The sequence below is a fragment of the Jaculus jaculus genome, chromosome 15 (assembly GCF_020740685.1).
Source record: "Jaculus jaculus isolate mJacJac1 chromosome 15, mJacJac1.mat.Y.cur, whole genome shotgun sequence".
Classification (NCBI taxonomy): Eukaryota; Metazoa; Chordata; class Mammalia; order Rodentia; family Dipodidae; genus Jaculus; species Jaculus jaculus.
The window spans coordinates 52,558,562-52,581,561 of record NC_059116.1 but is presented as its reverse complement, the minus strand read 5'-3'; the positions used below and the strand labels follow the sequence as shown (position 1 = coordinate 52,581,561).

Here is a 23,000-nt window from a genome sequence, read left to right as displayed (position 1 = left end):
TTTATGAAGCTAGAAACATGGATATTTAAGTCACTCAAAGAAACTAGGAGAGAAGCCAGGTGAGGTAGGTGTCTTATGTCTATAATCCCCATACTCTGAAGACTGAAGGAGGAGCATCATCATGAGCTTGAAGCCAGGGTGGGTTACACAGTGAGTTCCATGTCCTCATGGACTATAGAGACTCTGTCTCAAAAGAAAGAAGAAAGAAAAGAAAGGAAGGAAGGAAAGAAGGAAGAGAAAGAAAGAAAGAAAGAAAGAAAGAAAGAAAGAAAGAAAGAAAGAAAGAAAGAAAGAAGAAAGAAAGAAAGAAAGAAAGAGAGGAGGAAAGCAAGGGAGGGAGAGAGAGAGGAAGAAAGGAAGGGATTATCAGAAAAGAGAAATATATCAGAAAATGCAAGAAAAAATGCTGAGTTAATAATTGCAAGATGTGACTCATTTATTTAAAAACATTCTGTAGAATGAGTATGAATATAAATTCAAGTTAAATAATTAAATGTTATGTTTATAATTGATACATAATTGGTAATACTTCTTTTTTATTTTTATGTTTATTTATTTGATACCGAAAGAGAAATAGAGAGAGAGAGAGAATGGGGATGCCACTGAAGACAGATTCCAGATGCTTGTGTCCCCTTGTGCATCTGGCTAATGTGGGATCTGGGGAATTGAACATGGGTCCTTTGGCTTTGCAGACAAATGCATTAACCGCTAAGCCATCCCTCCAACCCAAAACCTCTTTCTTAATAAAATGACAGGAAGTGACTTTTTAGTACAGTTGGCAGACTTTAACACATAGTTGATACAGAATATCTCCATGAAAATTGGCATTATGTATGAATAGCTTTAAAAATGACATAGAAACATAGTGATTTGAGATACACGTAAATTTACATATATATTTATTTTTTAATTTAGATAAACTTAGGCTAAAATAGATATGGGGAATGTAAATTCTGTTTTTATCTGAAAGTGTTTGAGGAGTAATATTAATTACAACTTCAATTGATATTTTATTTATAAATGCCACAATTAACATTTATAACGAATTCTTACTTGTAGGTCTCTAAGCTTACTTCGTCTTTATACATATCAGTTTCAATATCTTCTTTCATTTGTTTAAGCTTTGATTTGGCATTTTCACATTCTTCTACAAATTCTTCAAGTTCTTCATGAACACTTCTGAATATCTCCATTACCTAGAAATGAAAAATAATGGCCAATATGTTCATTTAATGATAAATTAAAAGACTTTTGTGGTGTGTGTGCATGATCTATGCACGTGTAGAGGCCACTTCCACATTACCTCCTTGAATCAGCCTCTCATTGAACATTCAGCATCCCATTTTTTCAGTTATATTAGCTGACAAGGGAACCCCAGAAGTCCTCCTGCTTCTGCCCTATTTAGGAATGGCATTTTACTCTGATGCTGGGGATCAAACTCAAGTTCTCATAGGCTTGCACAGCAAAGTGTTCTTACCCGCTGAACAATCTCTCAAGCCACTAAAATATCTAAATTTTCAGAATCCCAGAGTTCTCTCCTTTCTCCCACCTAGTCATGCCTAGACTAGGTCTGCGATTTGGGAACCACTTCCTGTTAGGGTATTTGAAGACACCTGTAAGCTGAAAGAATACTACCATCCCCAATACCCAATACTTCATTGAACAAAATATGAAAACAAAGATGAACAAAGGAAATAAAATCACCAGTAGTCCCTTCAACCAGGAATAACCATTATTATTTTCCTGTAATGGCTCCAAATATTCAAATATTCAAATTTTACTCTTTCATTAAGTACTAAGCATCATTTCTGTCTCCATACTCCCCTGTTCCTGTCTCCTTATCACCTTCTCTGAATCATAGGACCTTCACTATACATACTATTCACTGTCAACTCATTACTGATTATATAAGCATAACGTTCAAATTGAAGTGCATAAGATGCATATCCTACTGTGATGAAGAACTTTATAAGGAGACTTAAGCACTCTCTCAAAACACAGGACTAGAATAGAAAGTTCTGAGTCAGATGGTAAGGATTTTTACAGGTCCATGTTGTCAAATTATGTCTTTCCACCAACACATCATCAAGGCATCCATTATCCAAAACCCTTTGCAAAATGTGTTTTTGTTTTCTAATAAAATGTGGTGCGAATCTCATATCATGCAAATTTTACATTATGTGAGCACTGAATTAATTTTGTTTTCTGACTTATTTGAATAATTTCAGCAAGTCGTGTGACACAGAGCAGTCCTGCTTCTCTGGGACACAAACCTGGGGAAAATACTGTAGGCATATAGACTCAGGAAGTGTTGAATTAGACTATTATGTTGTTCCAGAAGACCAGTCTTTAGTCTGGGCCTCAATATTATCTCAAATTTCACCTTATCATTTTCTTTTCACTGCTTTTAGGTTTAGTTTGCTTTTTCCACTTTAATATGGCATAAAGTTAGCTCCTTGGTAGGGGATATTTCTTTGTCCATGTAAATGTCTTTAGTTATGAATTTCCCTATGAATATTCTCAATGTATCCAATATATGTTGACATTCTCTGTTAGTATTTTTTTTTTTTCTCTGTTAGTATTTTTATGTAATTCATACACACATTAAACTTAGCTATAGGCACTATTATTATATATTTTTTTCTTTTTAGAATTTTTTTATTAGTTACATACAAAGTGTGTATACTGTCATGTTGGTACCATCATTAGCCTCCCCCCTGTCCTCCTCCCACTGCAGGGACCCTTCTCACTGGGGAATGTGGGTTGTACACTGTAGGGATAGCCATCAGTTATGGGGAAGAGGCAGTGTCTCTGTGCATAATGCCCCAACATGTGGCTCTAAAAATATTTCTGCCCACTCTTCCATGAATTTCCCTGAGCTATGACGAGTTCATTTTAGGTCCACTTCAGTGATGAGGTCTTAGGAGCATCTGTGTCTCTGGATATCTAGTTTGGTAGGAGCTGAGTGTTCTCTGTGTCTCTCTCCTTCACCCTTGTGCTGATAACAGATTCACCAAGAAAGCAACACTCTTGCTCATTTCCCTAATTACTCTTGGTTTCAGTTGGGGCCCTGGTGAGGTGCAATGGGATAATTCTCTCCTCAGGATCTGTGTCCATCTGAAAAGAGAAGCAAATTCTCCGATGGAGAGTAAAGTTAGTACCAGATAAATGGAATAGCCATTACTATTTTAGAGAGAATTTAGTAAGTGTAGGCTCTTTTGTATCCCACGATTGGTGGGAGCTTGTTAATGGAGAGCAGGCTCAGTTTGTGGATATGGTTCTGCCTTGTTTCCCAGCTCCAGCTATGGGTTCTATTCCACTGAATGGATCCATTAGCCAAATCAAGAGCAGTTGGTTACCCACCATGGCTTGTGTGCCACTATTGCCCTTATGTGAGCATCACATCAGGTTGTTTGCTGCTGAGTAGCTTAGACCATGAGTTGCTTAGACAGATGTTGGTCATTTTCCCCCACTTGCTCATGTAGCACCTTCTGGCACTAGAAAAGCTAACTGTATAGGGACTGACTCTCTTCCAGGCTCCAGCCAGGTCATTCCATGTTCCATACCAACAGCATATGGTGTCTTCGGCAGTAGGGTCTTACTATTAAACTTTGGTGGGTCATCTAGTACTCCTTCAGAAATCTGTCTTCTTATGGGAAACCTTGTAGGTTTCTCTGATCAACAGCTCATTGTGGGTGTTAGCTACATGCTGGTACTGGGAAGTACAGGCCAGCTCCAAGGAAACGAAGGAAGATAAAGGTAATATAAAAGAGAGAGAAAGAAGAGGGAGAGAGAGAGGAAGAGAGAGAAACAGGAGAAGATTAATGTTAGTCTTCATCATACCCACTCCAGAGTCCTGTAATTCAGGTGTTCTCTATAAGGACCCGATGAAGGTTCAACCATTTAGTCTGTGTTTTAGTATGTAGAATTATATGGTACCATTGCCATTTGGGTCCAGTTTTGTGTCCCCCATCCTCACCCTTACTCTACTATCCCACCCCACCCTCCTTATTGTCCAGTCCTCAAGATGCTTATTATGTATGTCAGCATCTTGGGCCAATTCAGCTTAGGAGCCACCAATGACTGAGACTATGTGACGATTATATTTTGGTGATTGGGTGAGTTCACTGAGAATGATCTGTTTAAGATTTGACCACTTTTTTCAAATTTCTTGTGTCATTTTTTTCTTACTGCTGTATATAATTCCATTGTGTATATATACCACTCCTTGGTTATTCATTTGTCTAATGATGGACATCTAGGTTGATTCCAGCTCTTAGGTATTATGAATTGAACAGCTATAAATATGGTTGAGCAAATCTCTCTGAATTGAGACATGGAGCTTTTAGGGTAAATGCCCAGTAAGAGAATAACTGGGTTAGTTGGTAACTTTATAGTCAACCTTTGTAGGAGTCTTCATATTGCTTTCCATAGTGGTTGTACCAACTTACATTCCCACCAACAGTGAATAAGTGTTACTATTTCTCCATATGCTCACCAGCATTTGTTTTCATTTGATTTTTTAATGTTTGTTATCCTTATTGGGGTAAGGTGGAATCTCATAGTTGTGTTAATTTCCATTTCCCTGATGATTAGGGATGATGAACATGTTCTTTAGTGTTTGTTTGCAATTTTTATTTTTTCCCCTGAGGACTCCCTGTAGAGTGCTTTGTAGATTCTAGAAATTAGGCCTCTGTCAGTTGTATAGCCAGCAAAAATTTTCTTCCATTATGTGGGCAAAGCATTGGCTCTCTTTATTCTATGTTTGTCTGTGAAGAAATTTTTCAGCTTCATGAGATCTCAATTGTTGAGTAATTGTTTAAATTTCCTGAGCTACTGGGGTTTTGTTCAGAAAGACTTTTCCCATTCCTGTTTCATGGAAAGTTCCTCCTATTTCTTCTTCCAGTAGTAGCCAAGTTTCTAGTCTTATTATTGCGGTCTTTGATCCATTTGGATTTGATTGTTGTGCATGGAGAGATGTGTGGACTGAGTTTCATTTTCCTGCATATGATTATCCACTTTCTCCTGAACCATTTGTTAAAGATGCTGTCTTTTTTCCAGCCTATATTGTTGGGGCCTTTGTCAAATATCAAGTAGCTGTGGTTACTGACCCCAAGTCTACCTCCTCAATTCTGTTCCATTGGTCTATAATCCTGTTTTTATACCAGTACCATGTTTTTTTTTTAATTTTTTTTATTTATTTGAGAGCGACAGACACAGAGAGAAAGTCAGATAGAGGGAGAGAGAGAGAATGGGCGTGCCAGGGCCTCCAGCCTCTGCAAACGAACTCCAGACGTGTGCGCCCCCTTGTGCATCTGGCTAACGTGGGACCTGGGGAACCGAGCCTTGAACCGGGGTCCTTAGGCTTCACAGGCAAGCGCTTAACCGCTAAGCCATCTCTCCAGCCCCATGTTATTTTTATTACTATAGATTTGTAACATAGTTTAGATCAGGTATGGTGATGCCTCCAGAGGTGTTTCTTTTTCTGAGGATATTCTTGGATATGTGAGGCCTTCTGCCATTCCATATGAATTTTGAGATAATTTTTTCTATCTCTGAGAAGAACAATATTGGGATTTTTATTGTTATTGCATTAAATGTGTATATTGCCTTTGGTATGATTGCCATTTTCACAATGTTAATTCTGCCTATACAGGAGCATGGGAGGTCTTTCCATTTTCTCAAGTCCTCCTCAATTTTTTTCTGAGTATTTTTATATTTTTATTGTATAGGTCTTTCACACCTCTGGTTATTGTTATTCCAAGGTTTTGTTGTTGTTGTTGCTGTTGCTATTGAAAATGGGACAATGTCGCTTATTTCTTTCTCTGTAGATTTATCTTTTGCATCTAGAAAAGATACTGATTTTTGTACATTGATTTTTGTATCCTGCTACTTTGCTGAAGGAATTAATCACCTTTAACAGTTTTGAGATATTCTCAGGTGTCTTATGTATAGAATCATGTCATCTGCAAATAGTATTAACATAACTTCATTTGCAATTTGTATACCTTTTATTTTTTTTCTCTTGTCTAATTACTTGAGATACTACTGCTAGCATTATGTTGAAGAGCAAAGGTGAGAATGGACACCCCTGTCTTGTTCATGATCTCAATGGGAATTCCTTCAGTCTCTCCATTAAGTATTATTTAGGCTTTAGGAGCTTTATCTATAGCCTTTATTATGTTGAGATATAAACCATCCATGCCTACTCTTTCTAATGTTTTGATCATGAAGTGATTTTGTATTTTGTCAAAGGTCTTTTTTCTACATCTATTGAAATGATCATGCGGTTTTTGTGTTTAAGCTTATTTATGTGGTGTATTACATTGACAGATTTCCATATGTTGAACCATCCCTGCATTGCTGGGATAAAGCCTACTTGATCAAGGTGGATAATGCTTTTGATGTGTTGTTGGATTTAGTTTGCAAGAATTTTGTTTGGGATCTTTACATCTAGGTTCATCACGTAAATTAGCCTATCATTTTCTTTTTTGTGGCATTTCTGCCTGGCTTTGATATTATGGTGATAATAGCTTCATAGAAGGAGTTGAGGAGCTTTCCCTCTTCTCTGATTGTGTGTCACAGTTTGAGAAAAATTGGTTTCAGTTCTTCTATGAAGGTTTGATAGAATTCAGCTTAGAAGCCATCTGGTCCTGGACTCTTCTTTTGGGGGAGGTTTTTGATTCCCTTTTCAATCTTGATGGGTGTTACAGGTTTGTTTAGGAGATTAATCTGCTCTGAGTTCAGGTTTGGTAGGTGGTATGTGTCCAGGAATTCATCCATTTCCTCCATATTATCCAGTTTTGTGAAGTACAGGTTTGTGAAATGAGACCTGATAATTCCTCCAATTTCACTTATATCTGTTGTGATCTCTCCTTTTTTATTTCTAATTCTGTTAATTTGAAGCATCTTTTTTTCACTTGATCAAATGGGCCAGGGGTTTATTGATATTGCTTATTTTTTTCAAAGAATCAGCTCTTTGTTTCATCAATTTTCTTAATTGTTTTCGTAGTTTCCAACTCACTAATTTCTGCTCTGATCTTAATTATTTCTTTCCATCTGGAGCTTTTTGGTTAAGATTCTTCTTGCTTTTGTGATGTCTTTAGACGGATGGTTAGGTTATTGATTTGGGATCTCTCTGTCTTTGTTATGAAGGCATTTGGTGCCATGAATTTTTCTCTGAGGTCCACTTTCATTGTGTCCCATAAGTTTTTGTATGAGGTGTTCTCATTGTCATTCATTTCTAGAAATTTCATAATTGCTTTTTTTTAAATTTTGTTGACTACCCATTTATTATTTAAAAGTATGTTGTTCAGTTTCCAGGAGCCAATGAGATTCCTGGCATATCTTTTGTTGCAAGTTTCTAACAATATAGCATTGTGATCTGATATCATACAGGAAATTATGTTGATCTTCCTAAACATATGAAGGCAGGCTTTACGACCCGGTATATGATCTATTATAGAGAAGGTTCCATGGGATGCTGAGAGGAATGTGTAGTCTGTGGATTTTGGGTAGAGTGTTCTGTAGATGTCTGTTAGGTCTAACTGATCTATGGTTTTGTTGAGCTCTCTCATTTTCCTGTTAATTTTCTGTTTGGATGTTCTATCTATTGCTGATAGTGAAGTATTGAAGTACCCAACTATGATAGCGTTGGTGGTTATTTCTGTTTTGTTGTCAAGTAGGTTTTTTTCATGAATTGTTGTTATCCTGGGTTTAGTGCATAAAGATTTATGACTGTGATATCCTCCTGTTAGATCATTCCCTTGGAAAGTAAGAAGATGTCTTCTTTGTCTTTTTTTATTACTTTTGGTTTGAAGTCTATTTTATCTGATATTAGTATAGCTATGGCTGCTTGTTTCTTATTTCCATTTGCATGGAATATCATTTTCTACGCTTTCACCGAGAGGAGGTGTCTGTCTTTAGTGAGGTGGTTTTCTTGAAGACAGCAGATTGAGGGGTCTAATTTTCTGAATACCCTGTTAGCTTATGTCTCTTCATGGGTGAGATAAGACTATTATTATTAGGGTAATAACTGTGAGGTTTAATTTAATACCTGCCATATTGTGGTGGTTTATGTGGTTTGTTATTTTCTTGGCTTTTGTAGTTTTTGTGCCTTCTTGAAGTTTGGTTATTGTAGTCTGTTTTTTTTTTTAATTTTTATTAACATTTTCCATGATTATAAAATATATCCCATGGTAATTCCCTCCCTCCCCACCCCCACACTTTCCCATTTGAGATTCCATTCTCCATCATATTACCTCCCCATTACAATCATTGTAATTACATATATATAATATCAACCTATTAAGTATCCTCCTCCCTTCCTTTCTCTTCCCTTTATGTCTCCTTTTTAACTTACTGGCCTCTGCTACTAAGTATTTTCCTTCTCACGCAGAAGTCCAATCATCTGTAGCTAGGATCCACATATGAGAGAGAACATGTGGCGCTTGGCTTTCTGGGCCTGGGTTACCTCACTTAGTATAATCCTTTCCAGGTCCATCCATTTTTCTGCAAATTTCATAACTTCATTTTTCTTTACCGCTGAGTAGAACTCCATTGTATAAATGTGCCACATCTTCATTATCCACTCATGAGTTGAGGGACATCTAGGCTGGTTCCATTTCCCAGCTATTATAAATTGAGCAGCAATAAACATGGTTGAGCACGTACTTCTAAGGAAATGAGATGAGTCCTTTGGATATATGCCTAGGAGTGCTATATCTGGGTCATATTGTAGATCAATCTTTAGCTGTTTTAGGAACCTCCACACTGTTTTCCACAATGGCTGGACCAGATTGCATTCCCACCAGCAGTGTAGAAGGGTTCCTTTTTTTCCACATCCCCGCCAACATTTATGATCATTTGTTTTCATGATGGTGCCCAATCTGACAGAATATTAGGATAGCAACTCCTGCTTGTTTTCTAGGCCCATTTGCTTGAAACACAGTCATCCAACCTTCCACCCTAAAATAATATCTATCCTTTGTAGAAAGGTGAGTTTCTTGGAGACAACAAATTGTAGGATCCTGCTTTTTAACCCAGTCTGCGAATCTATGTCTTTTCGTTGGGGCATTGAGGCCGTTGATATTAAGAGATATTATTGAAAGGTGTGTATTTATGTTCGCCATTTTTTTTTTTTTTTTTGTGGTTCTGGTTCTTCCTGTGCTCTCTTCTGTTAACTAGTATTTGAGTATTGCTTGTTTATTCTAGGTTCCTTATATGTGTGCTTTTCCTTTTCTTCAGCATGGAGGATTCTATCAAGTATTTTCTGTAGAGCTGGTTTTGTCTTCAAATACTCTTTTAACCTGCTTTTGTCATGGAATGTCCTTATTTCTCCATCTATTTGAATGGATAACTTTGCAGGATAAATTAACCTTGATTGACAGTTGTTATCTTTCAGAACTTGGAATATATCACCCCAAGCCCTTCTGGCTTTAAAAGTGTGTGTTGAATAATCTGCTGTAATCCTAATGGGCTTACTTTTGTAGGTAACTTGATTTTTCTCTCTAACTGCTTTCAATATTTTTTCTTTGGTGTGTGTGTTTGGAAGTTTGATTATAATATGGGGAGGAGAGGTTCTTTCCAGATTTTGTCTGGCTGGGGTTCTAAAGGCTTCCTGTATCTGTATTGGCACCTCTTTCCCAATTTGGGGGAAATTTTCTTCTATGATTTTGTTGAAGACACCTACTATGCCTTTTGAGTGAAATTCTTCTCCTTCTACTATGCCCTGAATTCTAATATTTGATCTTTTCATAGTGTCCCAAATATCTTGAAATTCCCACTCATACTTTTCTATAAGTTTCTTTCTCTTTGTTGGCCTGTATTAGATCTGCCACCTGGTCTTCTAGCTTAGATATTCTGTCCTCTCCTTCATCCATTCTACTGGTGAGATTTTCTACAGAGTTTTTTAGTTCATTAACTGTGTTCTTCAATGCTAGTAATTCTGACTGGTTTTTCTTTATTATTTCTATTTCCTTATTTATGTCTTGTATTGCCTTCTTTATTTCATGAAATTGGTGTCCTGCATCTTCTTTGATTCCTCTGATTTCCTCTTTGATTTCTTCTTTGACTCCTTTGATTTGTTCTCTGACTTCTTTGAACATATTTACAATCATTCTTTTGAAATCTTTTTCAGGCATTTCCTCTAACTCGTTCTCACTGGAGGTCATTTCTGATGCATTAATACTTTTAGGTGGATTTATATCGTCTTGCTTTTTAGTGTTTCTTGTGTTATAATGTATATATTTTTGCATCTTGGATTAAGTTAATGCTTGTATTTTCTAGCTAGCTGAGTATTCTTAGCTGTATCAATTGATTTGATGTTATATATTTTCAGGGTAGGAGCTTAAGGTGTTAGGTGTGGCTCTTAAGACTCTGAGAGTATCTACAAAGGTGCTCCTAGGGGTTGAGTTTCCCTGCTATGGGAGTTTCCCTGCTGCTGCTGGGCCCACTGCTGCTGTTGCCTCTGCTGCTGCTGCTGCTGTAGCTGCCACTTCTGGAGCCACTGCTGCTGCTGAAGCTGCTGCTTCTGGGTCTGCTGTTGTTGCCGCTCCTGGGTCTGCTGCTGCTGCTGGGGCTGCTGGTATCGGTTCCGGAGCTGCTCATGTTGCTGCCAAACTCTGCTCCTTCTTGGGTCCTGCTGTCGGCTCAAGTTGGCGTGGCTGGGTCCTGGACTGCTGCTCTGTTCGCTGGAGCTGGGCTCAGGCATTGGGGGAGGGGAGGGAGGCGCAGCTGCTCTGGTTCTCTCGCTGCTCCACATGTTCTTCTACCTCGCGGTCTGCTCCTCCGCTGCTCACTGTCACTCTTCCTTCATGTTTCCTGAGTAGCGGAGAGTGCTGGTGTGAGGGGAAGCTCCCACACCTGGCTTTTCCTGCGGCTGGAGCTGAGCCTGGCGGCTTTCTGGTGCACCCCGCCGCCGCCACTTTTGCCGGCCTGTGCGGGCTCTGGATGCTCTGGATCTCTCCTACTTCTCCGCTGTTGCTTCAATTTCCTATACACCTCACTTTTTAGTAAAAGTGTGTGTTTTGCTGAGTTTTTTTGGTCTTTTTCCCCCCAGCTGCTTTGAAGTGGTACCTACGCTGCCATGTTAACTGGAAGTCTGTGACCTGGTTTTTGCAGGTACTTGAGGTTGGTTATTTGAATCTTCTGTGTGGAGCATTCCCTGAAGTACTCTCTGTAGGTTTGGCTTTGTGTTCATATAGTTTCATAGCTGAGTTTTATCTTGGAAAGTTTTTCTTTCACCATCTATTATGAGGGATCCTTTTGCTGGGTATTGTAATCTGTGTTTGAAGCCATAGTTCTTACAGTTTGCAGTGTTCCATTCCAGGCCTTTCTGCATTTTAGGATTTCCATTGATAAATCTGAAATAATTCTGATGTTATTATTATTTTTTTTTATGTAACATGTTGTCTCTCCCAAGATGCTTTTAGGAGTTTCTGTTTTTGATTGATTTTTAGGTGTTAATGATAATATATCTTGGAGAATTTCTGCTTTGGTCCAGTCTGTTTGGAGTTCTGGTAGCTTCTTGTAACTTGATGGGACTTTCTTTTGAGAGTGGGAACATTTTCTTCAATAATTTTTTTGAATAATTTCTCCATGCCTTCGATCTGAATTTCTTCCCCTTCTGATATTCCCATGATGCAAATGTTGAGATGCTTAAGAGTATCCCACAGTTCCCTCATGTTCTGTTCACAGAAATTTTTGAACTTCTTGAAACTTTTGGACTCATGAATTGTTTCTTCTGTTTTATCTTCCAATTCTGAGTTTCTATCCTCCACATGGCTGACTCAGTTCTTGAGAGCTTCTATAGAGTTTTGAGCTTGTTCAAGTTTGTTTGTATTTTCCACTGCTCTTTTATGTATAGTTTCCAACAATCTGCCAAGTTCCCTTTTCATGTCATTTCTGATTTTATTAATGCTTCCTGGAGTTCATCCTTGTATTTTTTTGTTGTTGTTCATGTCTTCATTGAGCTTAGCCAGCTGGTTATTGAGGACCTCTTTTTTTTTTTTTTCTCCTTCAGATCATTTACCTTTCTTCAGAACCCTTCCTGTTTCTTTTCTAGTATGTCTAATCTAGTGAGCATACCATTCATACAATTATTGGTCCTTTGTTGAGTTTCTACAAGTTCTACTATTTGCCTGGACATAGTTGTATAGCTTGGATCTTCATTTTGGGGCTCTGAACCTATTGTCTCTTCTATGTTTTGATTAGAGATATCCATTGTGGGACTGAGAAATCTTATTGGATTTACTTGCATTTGATTTTTCATGCTATACCTTTTGTGAGTCTTATTTAATTCAGGAGGAAGCTGTAGTCTACCCTTGAAGTGTCTTCAGTGATTATTGCTTTTTAAGTTTGATTCCACTAGGTCTCTGATGGCAATGGGGCCTGCCTGCTCAGAGGAAAGGAGCTTGTGACACTATGGGTGGGGGCCCAAGGACCTGATAAAAGTGCTTGATGTTCCATGATTCTGGGGTATGGGACTTCATGGTCAGGTGGTCCAAGGGGACTGGGTACCGAGAGAGATGGGACAAAGCAGACTGGTGTTGCCCCTAGGCTATGGAGGAGGGAGGATGGGAATGGGTGATAGTTCCATGATGCTGAATGTAAAGGGGTGGGTTACAGGGTCCCTTGGTACCCTGTTGCAAGGGAAGGATGGGACTGCAGGATCCTGTGACAGAGCAGGGTGGGATATGGGACTGTTGTGGGTTAGGTGCCATGCCAGAGGGTGTGTGGAGGTCCCCTGTAGTGGGAGGCCCTAGGGTGGGGGGAAACCCTAACCTTCTGGCCTGGTTCTTATGCATGGAGGTGGGGTGGGCAGTGTAGTTCACATGTGGAGCTCTGCGGTGGTAGGAATGCCTGAGGGAGATGCTAGCCTGCTGATATGGGTCCGTGTACAGGGTGGGGGGTGGTGGTGATTGGTACCATTGCACGTGGAGGTACCCTGGGGAAGTACTAGCCTGCTGGCCTGGGTACATGCATGGTTGTAGGGGGACAGTGGCATGTTGGACAACGTTCATGCATGGAGGTTCCCTGGAGGAATGCTAGCCTGCTGGCCTGGGTCTGAGCACAGGGGTGGGACGGCATTTGTGCACTTGGAGAAGCTAGACTGCTGGGTTGAATCCTCTTGCCTGCAGTTAGTGCAGGAGGTATCTGTAGCTGGGACTATGGCTAGGACAGCTGCTTGAGGGGACTGGGGGACTGGTGCGATACCCAAGAGTGTGGGAATCAGCAGCTTCCTTACTTTGCTTCTTTGCGCTCTCCCACTGGAAGTCTATTAGAGTCTTCCTACCCATAGAAGACCCAGTGATCCCTAAATGTCTTGCCTTTCCTTCCCCAGGAGGTTTGGTGCAGTTAGGTGGATGCCATCTTGACCAGAAGTCTATTATATCATTCTTAAATGGGGAAATTGAGACAAAAAAAATAGTTCATAACATAGTCTAAGATCGGAATGTTCATTACAGGGATTGAAACGCATGGACGTGTAGATTGCTACTCCAGAACCTTTGCTCTGAAACACTGCTCTACTTACTTTTTTACATTATATGCATATACTTGTGTTTCTCTGATGAAGCATTTTGTCCCCCACAGTGTTAATATGTGGGAATAAACTACAAGAACAAACTGTGGGAATTAACTATAAGAATGCACCATGGGAATCAATTATGGGAAATAACTGAGAATGTCTTATGAACTTTACAAATAACTTTCCTGAGAATATTGCTGTGAGATGCTTTAGCTACTAAGTTCCTGATTTGTAACATTCTTTGAAGCTAATCTTACCTCCACGTAATTAACTTGCTTAAAGCAGTGTGACTAGGTTTACTCAGTCTGGTTTACTTTTGTCCTCAATAGCACAGATGACCAATATTGACAAGGAATGTTTAGAGATGTTGGTTGACCTTAAGCTATGCTTCTTGCCCTGCTTTTTTTCAGTGACCCTTTTGCACTTTTTCCCCAGAAACAAATGTTGCTTGTGCTTGAGAACTGCTGACCATAACATTGAAGACAATGTGGTTAGTACCAAAGTGCCCACAGAACTGCCACAGATCTGTTGAAGACAACAGGTGGGTTTAGTGTGACTGCAATTGTAATTGGACTGTGTGTCTGCTCTAGCTTAGCAAAGTCCAACATGCCACACATCTAAATCTCTTCCTTTAACAAATGTATAAGAATTATTCACAGTCAAGAGTTCCTCATCTTTCACTCATGCACTGCCTATTGTTTGCCCATGTCATACTAATTGTGTATTGATGTTTTATGCTTGAGCAATAAAAACACAAACAAGTTCCTGTCATCAAAAGTTATGGCCACAGAAACTCAGAGCTGTGATGTCAGCATGTGCAGCAGGCCTTTATTTAAATGACTCCAAGGTTAGTTTTTTTCATTCTTTCAGGCTCTGCTCTAAAAACAACAAGTCCACTCTTCAGCAAATAAATCTAAGATCAAGTTTCTATAATTCTAGGACAGAGGCCACCCTCCCTCAATTAGGCATTCATAAATCTCCTTTATATATATATATTTTTCTATTTTCAAGCAGAGATAAATGAGAGAGAGAGAGACAATAGGTATGCCAGGCCCTCCAGCCACTGCAAATTAACTCCAGATGCATGTGCACTTTGTGCATCTACTTTTATGTAGGAATTTGGGAAGGGAAACTGAATTTTTAGGCTTTGCATTGAAAGGCCCAAGAAGCCAGGAGCCTAGAAATACTATCACGCTCCTAAAGGAGCTTTAGCAGGGCTCTGCATACCTCAAATTCCAGGCCCTACTCTCTGCTAAAAAGTAAGTAAAAAGTCACTCTTATTGTGTTAGAGCCCGCCCTCAGTATAAAACTAGGTAAAAGGGCATAAGACAGGCCCTTGAGGATGGGAAGTGAGTAACTGATTAAACCGCTTATCTGGCTTCTGTAAACTGCTCACACCATAAGCCCTACTAACCTGTCTTAACTACACTTTGTCACCCCCACCCAAGAGCCCGCACAAATGCTGACCACTGAGGTTATAGGAAACTGACTGGTCCACGGAGTGTAGGCTTGAGTAATTTAAAATGATTGGCTTAGAAACTATGGAGTGGCATAAACTGACTGGCCCACACTGTGCGGGCTACTGATGCTAAGAAATGATTGGTTTTAATGCACAGGCTTTGTTAGAAATCATATAAAAGTTGTCCGTTCCTGCATTCAGGGCTCTGCAGTCCTCTACCCCTGCATGGTGTACGACTGTGGGCCCCAGCGCGCTTGGAATAAAAATCCTCTTGCTGTTTGCATCAAGACCATTTCTCATGAGTGATTTGGGGTGTCGCCATTTCCGGGCAGAGCGTGGGGTCCTAGTTCTGAGGGTCTTACAGCATGTAAGTGCCTTAACCACTGAGAAATCTCTACAGACCTCTGTTATATTTTTCAGTTGTGTCAGTAATATTCTTATGATTAATAGAGCATATGTTTTCATTTTCTAAAATATCACATTTTTCCATCTTTATTCTAAGATTTAAACTCATTAAGTGGGCCACCATCATCGTGAAAGGGGTCTGGAAAGATTGCTCAGTGGTTAAGGCGATTTCCTGCAAAGCCTAATGACACTTGTTTGATTCCCCAGTACCCATATAAGGCGAGATGCACAAAGTGGCCAAAGCATCTGTAGTTTGTTTGCACTAGCTGGAGACTCTGGCATGCCAAATCTGTCTGTCTCTCTTCTTTGTATCTCTCTCTGCTTGCAAATAAATGAAGAAAATTACTTTAAAGAACTCTAAATAATATACTAATTTATTCTATTGAAATACTGTATTTACATGATTAAGCAGATGAACATCCATTTATTCACCTCAAATTTTTTGTGATAACGCTCCCTCAGGGAGTCAAGTTCCTGCTTCCGCTTGGAGTCCAATAGTGGGGCATGCTGGTGCATGAAGTCTATGTCTACCTGGATCTTTGCATTTGCTTCTTCAATCTTTGCCTTCTCTTTGTTCAGATGTTCAAGTTGATTAGTTCTATCTTCAAGATGCCACCGTAATTCTATAATATCTCTCAAATGGGCCTCATGTTCTAGAGGCAGAATAAGAACAAAAGCTAATTAGAGTTTGAAGCAAATGATCCAGAAAGAAATCCTTTCCTTTTTTAATTTTTTTTTGTTTATTTTAATTTATTTATTTGAGAGCAACAGACAGAGAAAGAAAGAGGCAGAGAGAGAGGAGAGTGGGCATGCCAGGGCCTCCAGCCACTGCGAACGAACTCCAGACGCGTGCGCCCCCTTGTGCATCTGGCTAACGTGGGTACTGAAGAATTGAGCCTCAAACCGGGGTCCTTAGGCTTCCCAGGTAAGTGCTTAACCACTAAGCCATTTCTCCAGCCCCAGAAAGAAATCTTTGATAGATATTTTAGATTTAGAAATTTTTTGTCTATAAATTTTAATCCAAAATAAAGGTTATTTTACTATTACATTATAAAATATATATTTTCTACATTTATTATAAGGATTAAAAATATTTAACCAACAAATAAATGCTTTAGTACAGATCCAAATTATTTTAGTAAACAGATAAGATAAAAATACACATATGTGCATTTATAATAACTTCATAAATTAAGAAAACTGGAAAGATTAGAGGGCTTTCAGAATCATTTACAGGCAGAATGATAAAGTGGAGGTTACAAAGTTCAGAAACTGATCATATCAAAATCAACCAAAAATAAATATAAACAATGGGATTAGTGCATTTAATACTAGCATTAAAAATAAATTTATCAATAGGAATAATACATTTGAAAAGAAATACTTTACAACAAACTATAACATGAACTAAGGTGCTTACGTGCATATGATCCTAACAGCAAGCATGCAAGGACTATAAGGAAAAAAAAAAAGTGCCACCAAGGAACTCAAAACAAAATCGGAGTAAATGGATAACATTATTTTGGTATAATCTACCAATAAAGCAAGAAAAGGTAGCTGACTGTCTATCATGTGACCCCTCCCACATCAGCTGGGGCCCAGGTGAAACTACAAAGGAGTTGCCAAGATGAGTAAGATTGCTGCTTCCATAGAAACATGCACCAGGGTGATGGTGATAGACACTGAGGATACTCAAAACATACCAAAGCAGAAATCCAGAAGTTGCTAAACTCAACACTAAGGTAGACTTTCAACACACCCACGAAGGCTCAGGGAATTTTGTGGAAGAGGGGGCCAAAAGTTAGAAATAAACATGTCAATGAAACATAAAAATTTATTTTACAGTATTTTGAAAGTTAATCAGCCTAGTTTTATTTGAATAATGAAAGATAGGTTTATTGTTGAAAGTTAATGTATTGAGAGAATCTTTTTTTAAAAAATAATTTATTTATATTTTTGAGAGAAAGACAGAATGGGTATGCCAGGTCCTCTAGCCAATGCAAAAGAACTCCAGATGCATGCAACACCTTGTGCCACTGGCTTATGTGGGTACTATGGAATTAAATTTGGTCCTTTGGCAAGCACCTTAATCACCAAACCATATCCTCCAGCCCAGGAAAATCTTTTCAATTAATTTGCATACAATTGTCTTGACCTTCTAATAGGACTTACTAAATATATAAAACAAATGAGGGGGCTGTAGAGGTGGCTTAGTGGCTAAGGCACTTGCCTATGAAGCCAAAGGACCTAGGTTCAATTCCCCAGTGCCCACATACGCCAGATGCACAAGGGGGCACATGCATCTGGAGTTTGTCTTCAGTGGCTACAGGTCCTGGCACACCCATTCTCCCTTGGTTTCCTCTCTCTAGCTCTGCTTGCTAATAAAATAAAATGAATAAAAAAGTTGAGGGTAATTTTCATGTTTCAAATTTCTAACATTTTTTTTTAATCAAATACAAAATTTGTATGGACACATCACATGTTGGTACTATCTTTTCCTTCCTCCCTGCCCCATTCCACAGGGGGCCCTCCTCAGTGGGGTTTCTAGTAATTCCCATGGGGTTGTGGGTTATGTGTTGTGGGAGCAGCCGTCAGTCACTGCATGTTTGGTGGAGGAAGGCCTCTGGATATTTCCTCCCACCCTGTGGCGCTTACAGTCTTTCCATCTTCTCTCCTGAAAAATTATCTGAGCCTTGGTGAGTGTGTTTTAAGTCTACTTCCATGGTGAGCTCTTAGGAGTCTTTGGATTTCTGCTTTGATATGTATTGAACATCCTCAGCTTCTGTCTCCTTCACCTTGGAGCTGCTTGTCAAGCTCACCATGGAAGCAGCTCTCTTGAGCCTCTTTCCAATTCCTCTGTGGTTTCACCTGGGCCTTTACTGAGATGTGAAAGATGGCTTATCTCCTCCAGTCTTCCTACCTTTTGAAAAAGAAAAAACAGATTCTCCAACAGAGAGTGAAGTCAGCATAGGTTAAATTGGCTAAGTGTTATTAATTTAGGGAGATTTTGATAAATGCAGCCTATCTTTTAGCCAAAGACTAGTGGAAGCTTAACAATAGAGCACATCTTTGTATCCATAGGATTCAGACTTGGTTCCCATTTCCAGATGTGGATTCCTGTCCACTGAGCAGATAGCCCATCAGATATAGATTACCCATCAAAGCTGTGTGCCACCATTGCATTAGTGTGTACTTCTTGTCAGGCTGGCTGCTTGTGAGTAGCTTGAATCCTTGGTTGTTCACACTATTTTTGGTCACTTTCCCCCAGTAGTGCATTGTTGGACCCTGAAAGGCCCAGCCTAGCTAAAGTTTGGCGACCTGTCTCTGGCCAGCTAGGACTCAGCAAGACACCTAATGGCTTCTTGCCTGCCACCTCCACATGGCAAGTGTAATTATCATTTCAATAGTTACAATTTACTATTGGCCCTTACCTAGCCCCCCCAATCCTAAAATCCCCGCCTTCATCCCCAACATTATATAGGCAACTGCTCATAGCAACAAAGAAAGTTCCTGTGAGTTCCTGCATTGAAAAGATTACTGACTCAGTGTGGTTTTTCTCTGGTGGCTAGAAGAGGTTTCTGAATCATTGTATGTTCATCTTCCTCCTTAATACATTGGGAGGAACCAGCAGGCCTGATCCTTCCACAGCACTACCTGCCTGGGGAGGAGTCCCAACATCTAGTGCCCAACATGGGGCTCTGGGAATCTGGCAGACTAGTGCCCCCATGAGAGGCAGTCATTGAGGAGTTAATCGGTGTACATGTGTGGGTGAGCATACCCTCATAAGTTATAAGGCAGTCTTCATATTTAATGCTCTAAACTTTGCTTCTATAACCTGTACTTACTTGTCAACATCTCTTCATTCCCTTTCTCTTTCCCTTCACCTTCAGTTCATCGGTGGCTTTTGTATTTATAAACGAGGCCTAACAAGCTGCATTTGCAGCTTTTATATTTCTAAAGGCTTGTGCATATCTCTCTCTCTCTCTCTCTCTCTCTCTGCTTGGGCCTGTGAAGGCAGGCCAGCTTTTTCTGCCATTATGGAACTTCCCCTGGATCTGTAAGCTTCAGTAAATATTCCTTCCTCCATAACTGTACCTGGTCTAAAAGTTTATCTTAGCAAACCTAAAGCTGTCTGATGAGCTGAGATGAACCTGACCATGGGGATGTTAATCTTTTGGAACCTTTGTTTTGGAGAAATAGGCATGAACTTGGTGCTTACAACTGAAGGTGTATTCGGGAGTGGAACACCAAATTTTATGGACTATTCAGATAGAAATTTAAAAATACTAAGTGCAGACAGCCTTAAACTTTGAGGGTTAGCTTATAAGCATTCTAAGAAAAAAAAAAAAAGAGTTTTGGGGAATTTGTTGGCACTGGGCTACTGGCATAAGGGCTGTGTCCTGCCTCCTAGGCCCAGAGAGTTTAATCAAGGTTAAATTTATAATAGACTAATATGGTTAGCTAGAGGTATTGGATTAAGAGATTTAAAGATTGTTTTTTTTTTTTTTTGTTTTAGTTTCTTGAGGTAAGGTTTCACTCTAGCCCAGGCTGATCTGGAATTCCCTATGGAGCCTCAGAGTGGCCTAAAACTCATGGTAATCCTCCTACCTCCACCTCCTGAGTGCTGGGATTAAAGACATACACCATCATGCTGGCTGAGACTTAAGATTTTAAGATAGAAAACCTCAAACAAGTTAAAATTACAGACACTGTGACTAATTTTAGGTTATGATGGCTCAATATACATTGTTTTAGTCTCTCCTTGCTATGCCTTATACAAGTTAAAAATGTTTACTCTATGCCTTTATATGTTAAAATGTTTAACTTGTTTAATTTTACATATCTTAATATCTTAAATTAGTCAAGACTATGGGGACCTTTAAAATTAAACTGAATACGATTTATAATATATAATAATTATAAATCTATTGGGAGCCAGGGGTGGAATTTAATAATTTAATTAGATGGTCCCCCTCCTGGTAGATTGTGCCCAACCCTCCCCTACTGGGAATTGATGGGTAATCCACCTCCTGGGAGACTGCCATGTGGCCCCCTTGGACTGACCCAGGTGGGGACAGGGGAGAAGTCCACCCTCTTGTCTCTTGTGGTGACTGGGCTTACTGACCTTTTCCCGCACCTACAGGACATCGGCACATGCTGGGAAAAAATCTAAACATGCCATTAGTCATATGCTTCAATGTTTTACCACTCTCGGGCTGCCTGATCAAATTAAAACAGATAATGGCCCCTGCTTCGTAAGCAAGGCCTTTGTAGATTTTCTCCAGACCTGGAAAAATCTCACATTCCACAGACATTCCATACAACCCCTCAGGGATAGGCTATCATTAAAAGATATAATCAAACTCTCAAGTCTCAATTACAAAAAAAGGGGGGAATCCTTACCCCCATACAACCAACTAAAAAAGACATTATTTACCCTAAATATGGCATTATTTACCCTAAATATTTTAAATTTTTCTAACAATTTATAATGTGTGACAGTTATAAATATATTGGGATCCAGGGGCAAAATGTGGTAATTTAAATAAATGGCCCCCAATATATTCAATTGTTTATCTTAAGGTGTGATGGTGGGTTTCAGATTTCAATCTAAGGATATACAAAGGAGTTCCTAAAGTGTGCTGTGACATTTGGCTTTAGTCTTGTACTTTTAATGTCTAACTATTCTTCATACTCACAGCTTCAAAGTAGCTCCTGAGAAAGTTCAAACTGTACCTCCCTTTAAGATCTTGGGCTTGATCCTTACCCTAGATACAGTTTCACCTGTTAAATGCTCTATATACTAGTATTAAAAGTTAAAACTCGTTTGGAGTGTCATATAAGTTTTCAATGGATTTGTGTTACTTCTAAAAAATATAATAAGAGTCAACAGCATTGGGAAAATACATTTATCTAATTCAGTTACATTCAGAGATTTTGTCTATACAAAATAATCATCTTACTTTTGATGCAGCTAAAGCTGCTGATAACTTAATATCTGCTTTTAAGTCTGCCTTGCCTGGATGGAATTCTCGCACTTCTTGGATAGGAAGCTTTGCTGCTACAGGTGTTTGTCTTTTGCTCATTCTGTGTCTGCTGCCCATACTTGTTAAATGCCTTTCGAGATCAATTATAGATATCCATACAAAAGTACATGGGATACAGCTATGGACCCGACCCCGGCTTCCTGAGACATTATCTTAAAGCCCCTACAGAGGCTGGTAGTCAAAGATGGGTAAGATTCTCTTGAGTTAGGTCAACCTATAGCAGGGCATGAATGATGGAATTCATGTACCATTGATGGGTAAAGCCTAATATCATAGAGGACAACCTAAGACAGACACAGTCTTTCTATACCAAGGCCCAGAAAGGCCTGATTCATAAAACACAAAATAAAATTAAAAAGGGGAAATTGTCTAAAACCATTTGGCTGGCCTTGTATCCATAGCTCTGGGCCATTTGACAGCAAGACTTTAGCACCTACATGTAAGCAAAATTATACACATTCAGTGTTACTGATAAGAACTGGCCATTCCTTAAGATTTATGTTTGTGTTGCTTGGATCAAAGGATTTATTTGTTTCCCAACCTTGGGATAATCTTTTATACTGAAAAGTGATTAAAGTACAAAAACTCTATAACAGAAAGGAGTTTTTTGATAGAAGCTTGTATAAAGCTCATGAAATTTTTTCCATGGAAAAACTTTGTAAAAAAAAAAAAAAAAAAAAGACCCATTTTGTTACCAGCAAGAGACCTAAAATATCTGGGGCCTCCCTGGCTACTTACAGTACAATTGCTCAGCCACTTTCCCCATCCCCGTCCAGCTTTTTCCAATGTTTCCTCTGGGCATTTGGGCCCCACCTTCCCCTAATAATTCCAGTATAGATGTGGGACACATTCATCCTTCCTTCTGTACTTTTAACACAACTGAGCCCAATGCTCAATGCTGCCCACCTTCTGAAATGGTTTATGTTTGTGGAGGCAGGATGACCTATAACTTTCTGCCCACCAATTAGACGGGCTTTTGTGCCCCAGCCACCTTAATCCCAGATGTAGATATCATTCCTAAAAGCTAGATTCCCTGGCTAAGGTAGTACTACAAAACAGGAGAGAACTAAACCTACTAACAGCTGAAAAGGGAGGCATATGTTTTTTTTTTAACAGGAAAAAAATGCCAGGAGGCAGTGTGACCTCCAGGACAACCCACTGCAGACGGGCTCACATGACTTCTTACCCTACCTTCTCCCTCTACCTGGACCCCTCCCCCTCCTTCTCCTTCTCCTTAACCTGTAGGGCCTCGTGTAATTAACAAAACTACGCAATTTATTCACCAACGGCTAGAGGCAATAAAACTTCATCAAGTTGAGATACATTATCACAGGCTGGCAACTCAGAAATTAAGTTCTTCAGATAACCCACTACCACCTCCTCTGCCCTCCATGTAACCAATGACGGGTAAGATCTCAGACTGACTGAGACAACCTAAGACAGGCCATGGAGTGAGTTCTCAGTGAGCTAAATACATGGTACCCAATGACGGGCAAGATCCCCAGAGAGGGACAACCTAAGACAGGGGACACGATGAATAATGCTCTTACAAAAACAAAAG

The 23,000-nt window shown here is 39.4% G+C and overlaps 1 protein-coding gene across 1 annotated transcript in view; it reads right to left on the bottom strand.

Annotated features, from left to right (window-relative positions):
* Positions 1-23,000, bottom strand: part of Ccdc178 (coiled-coil domain containing 178) — a 612,453-nt gene that overhangs the window by 491,078 nt on the left and 98,375 nt on the right. Inside the window, exons 8-9 of the mRNA XM_045134754.1 lie at positions 15,825-16,045; positions 1,054-1,196 (exon numbers count right to left, since the gene is read on the bottom strand). Of these exons, the coding sequence (XP_044990689.1) occupies positions 1,054-1,196; positions 15,825-16,045 (364 nt within the window). The remainder of the gene's footprint in view (positions 1-1,053; positions 1,197-15,824; positions 16,046-23,000) is intronic.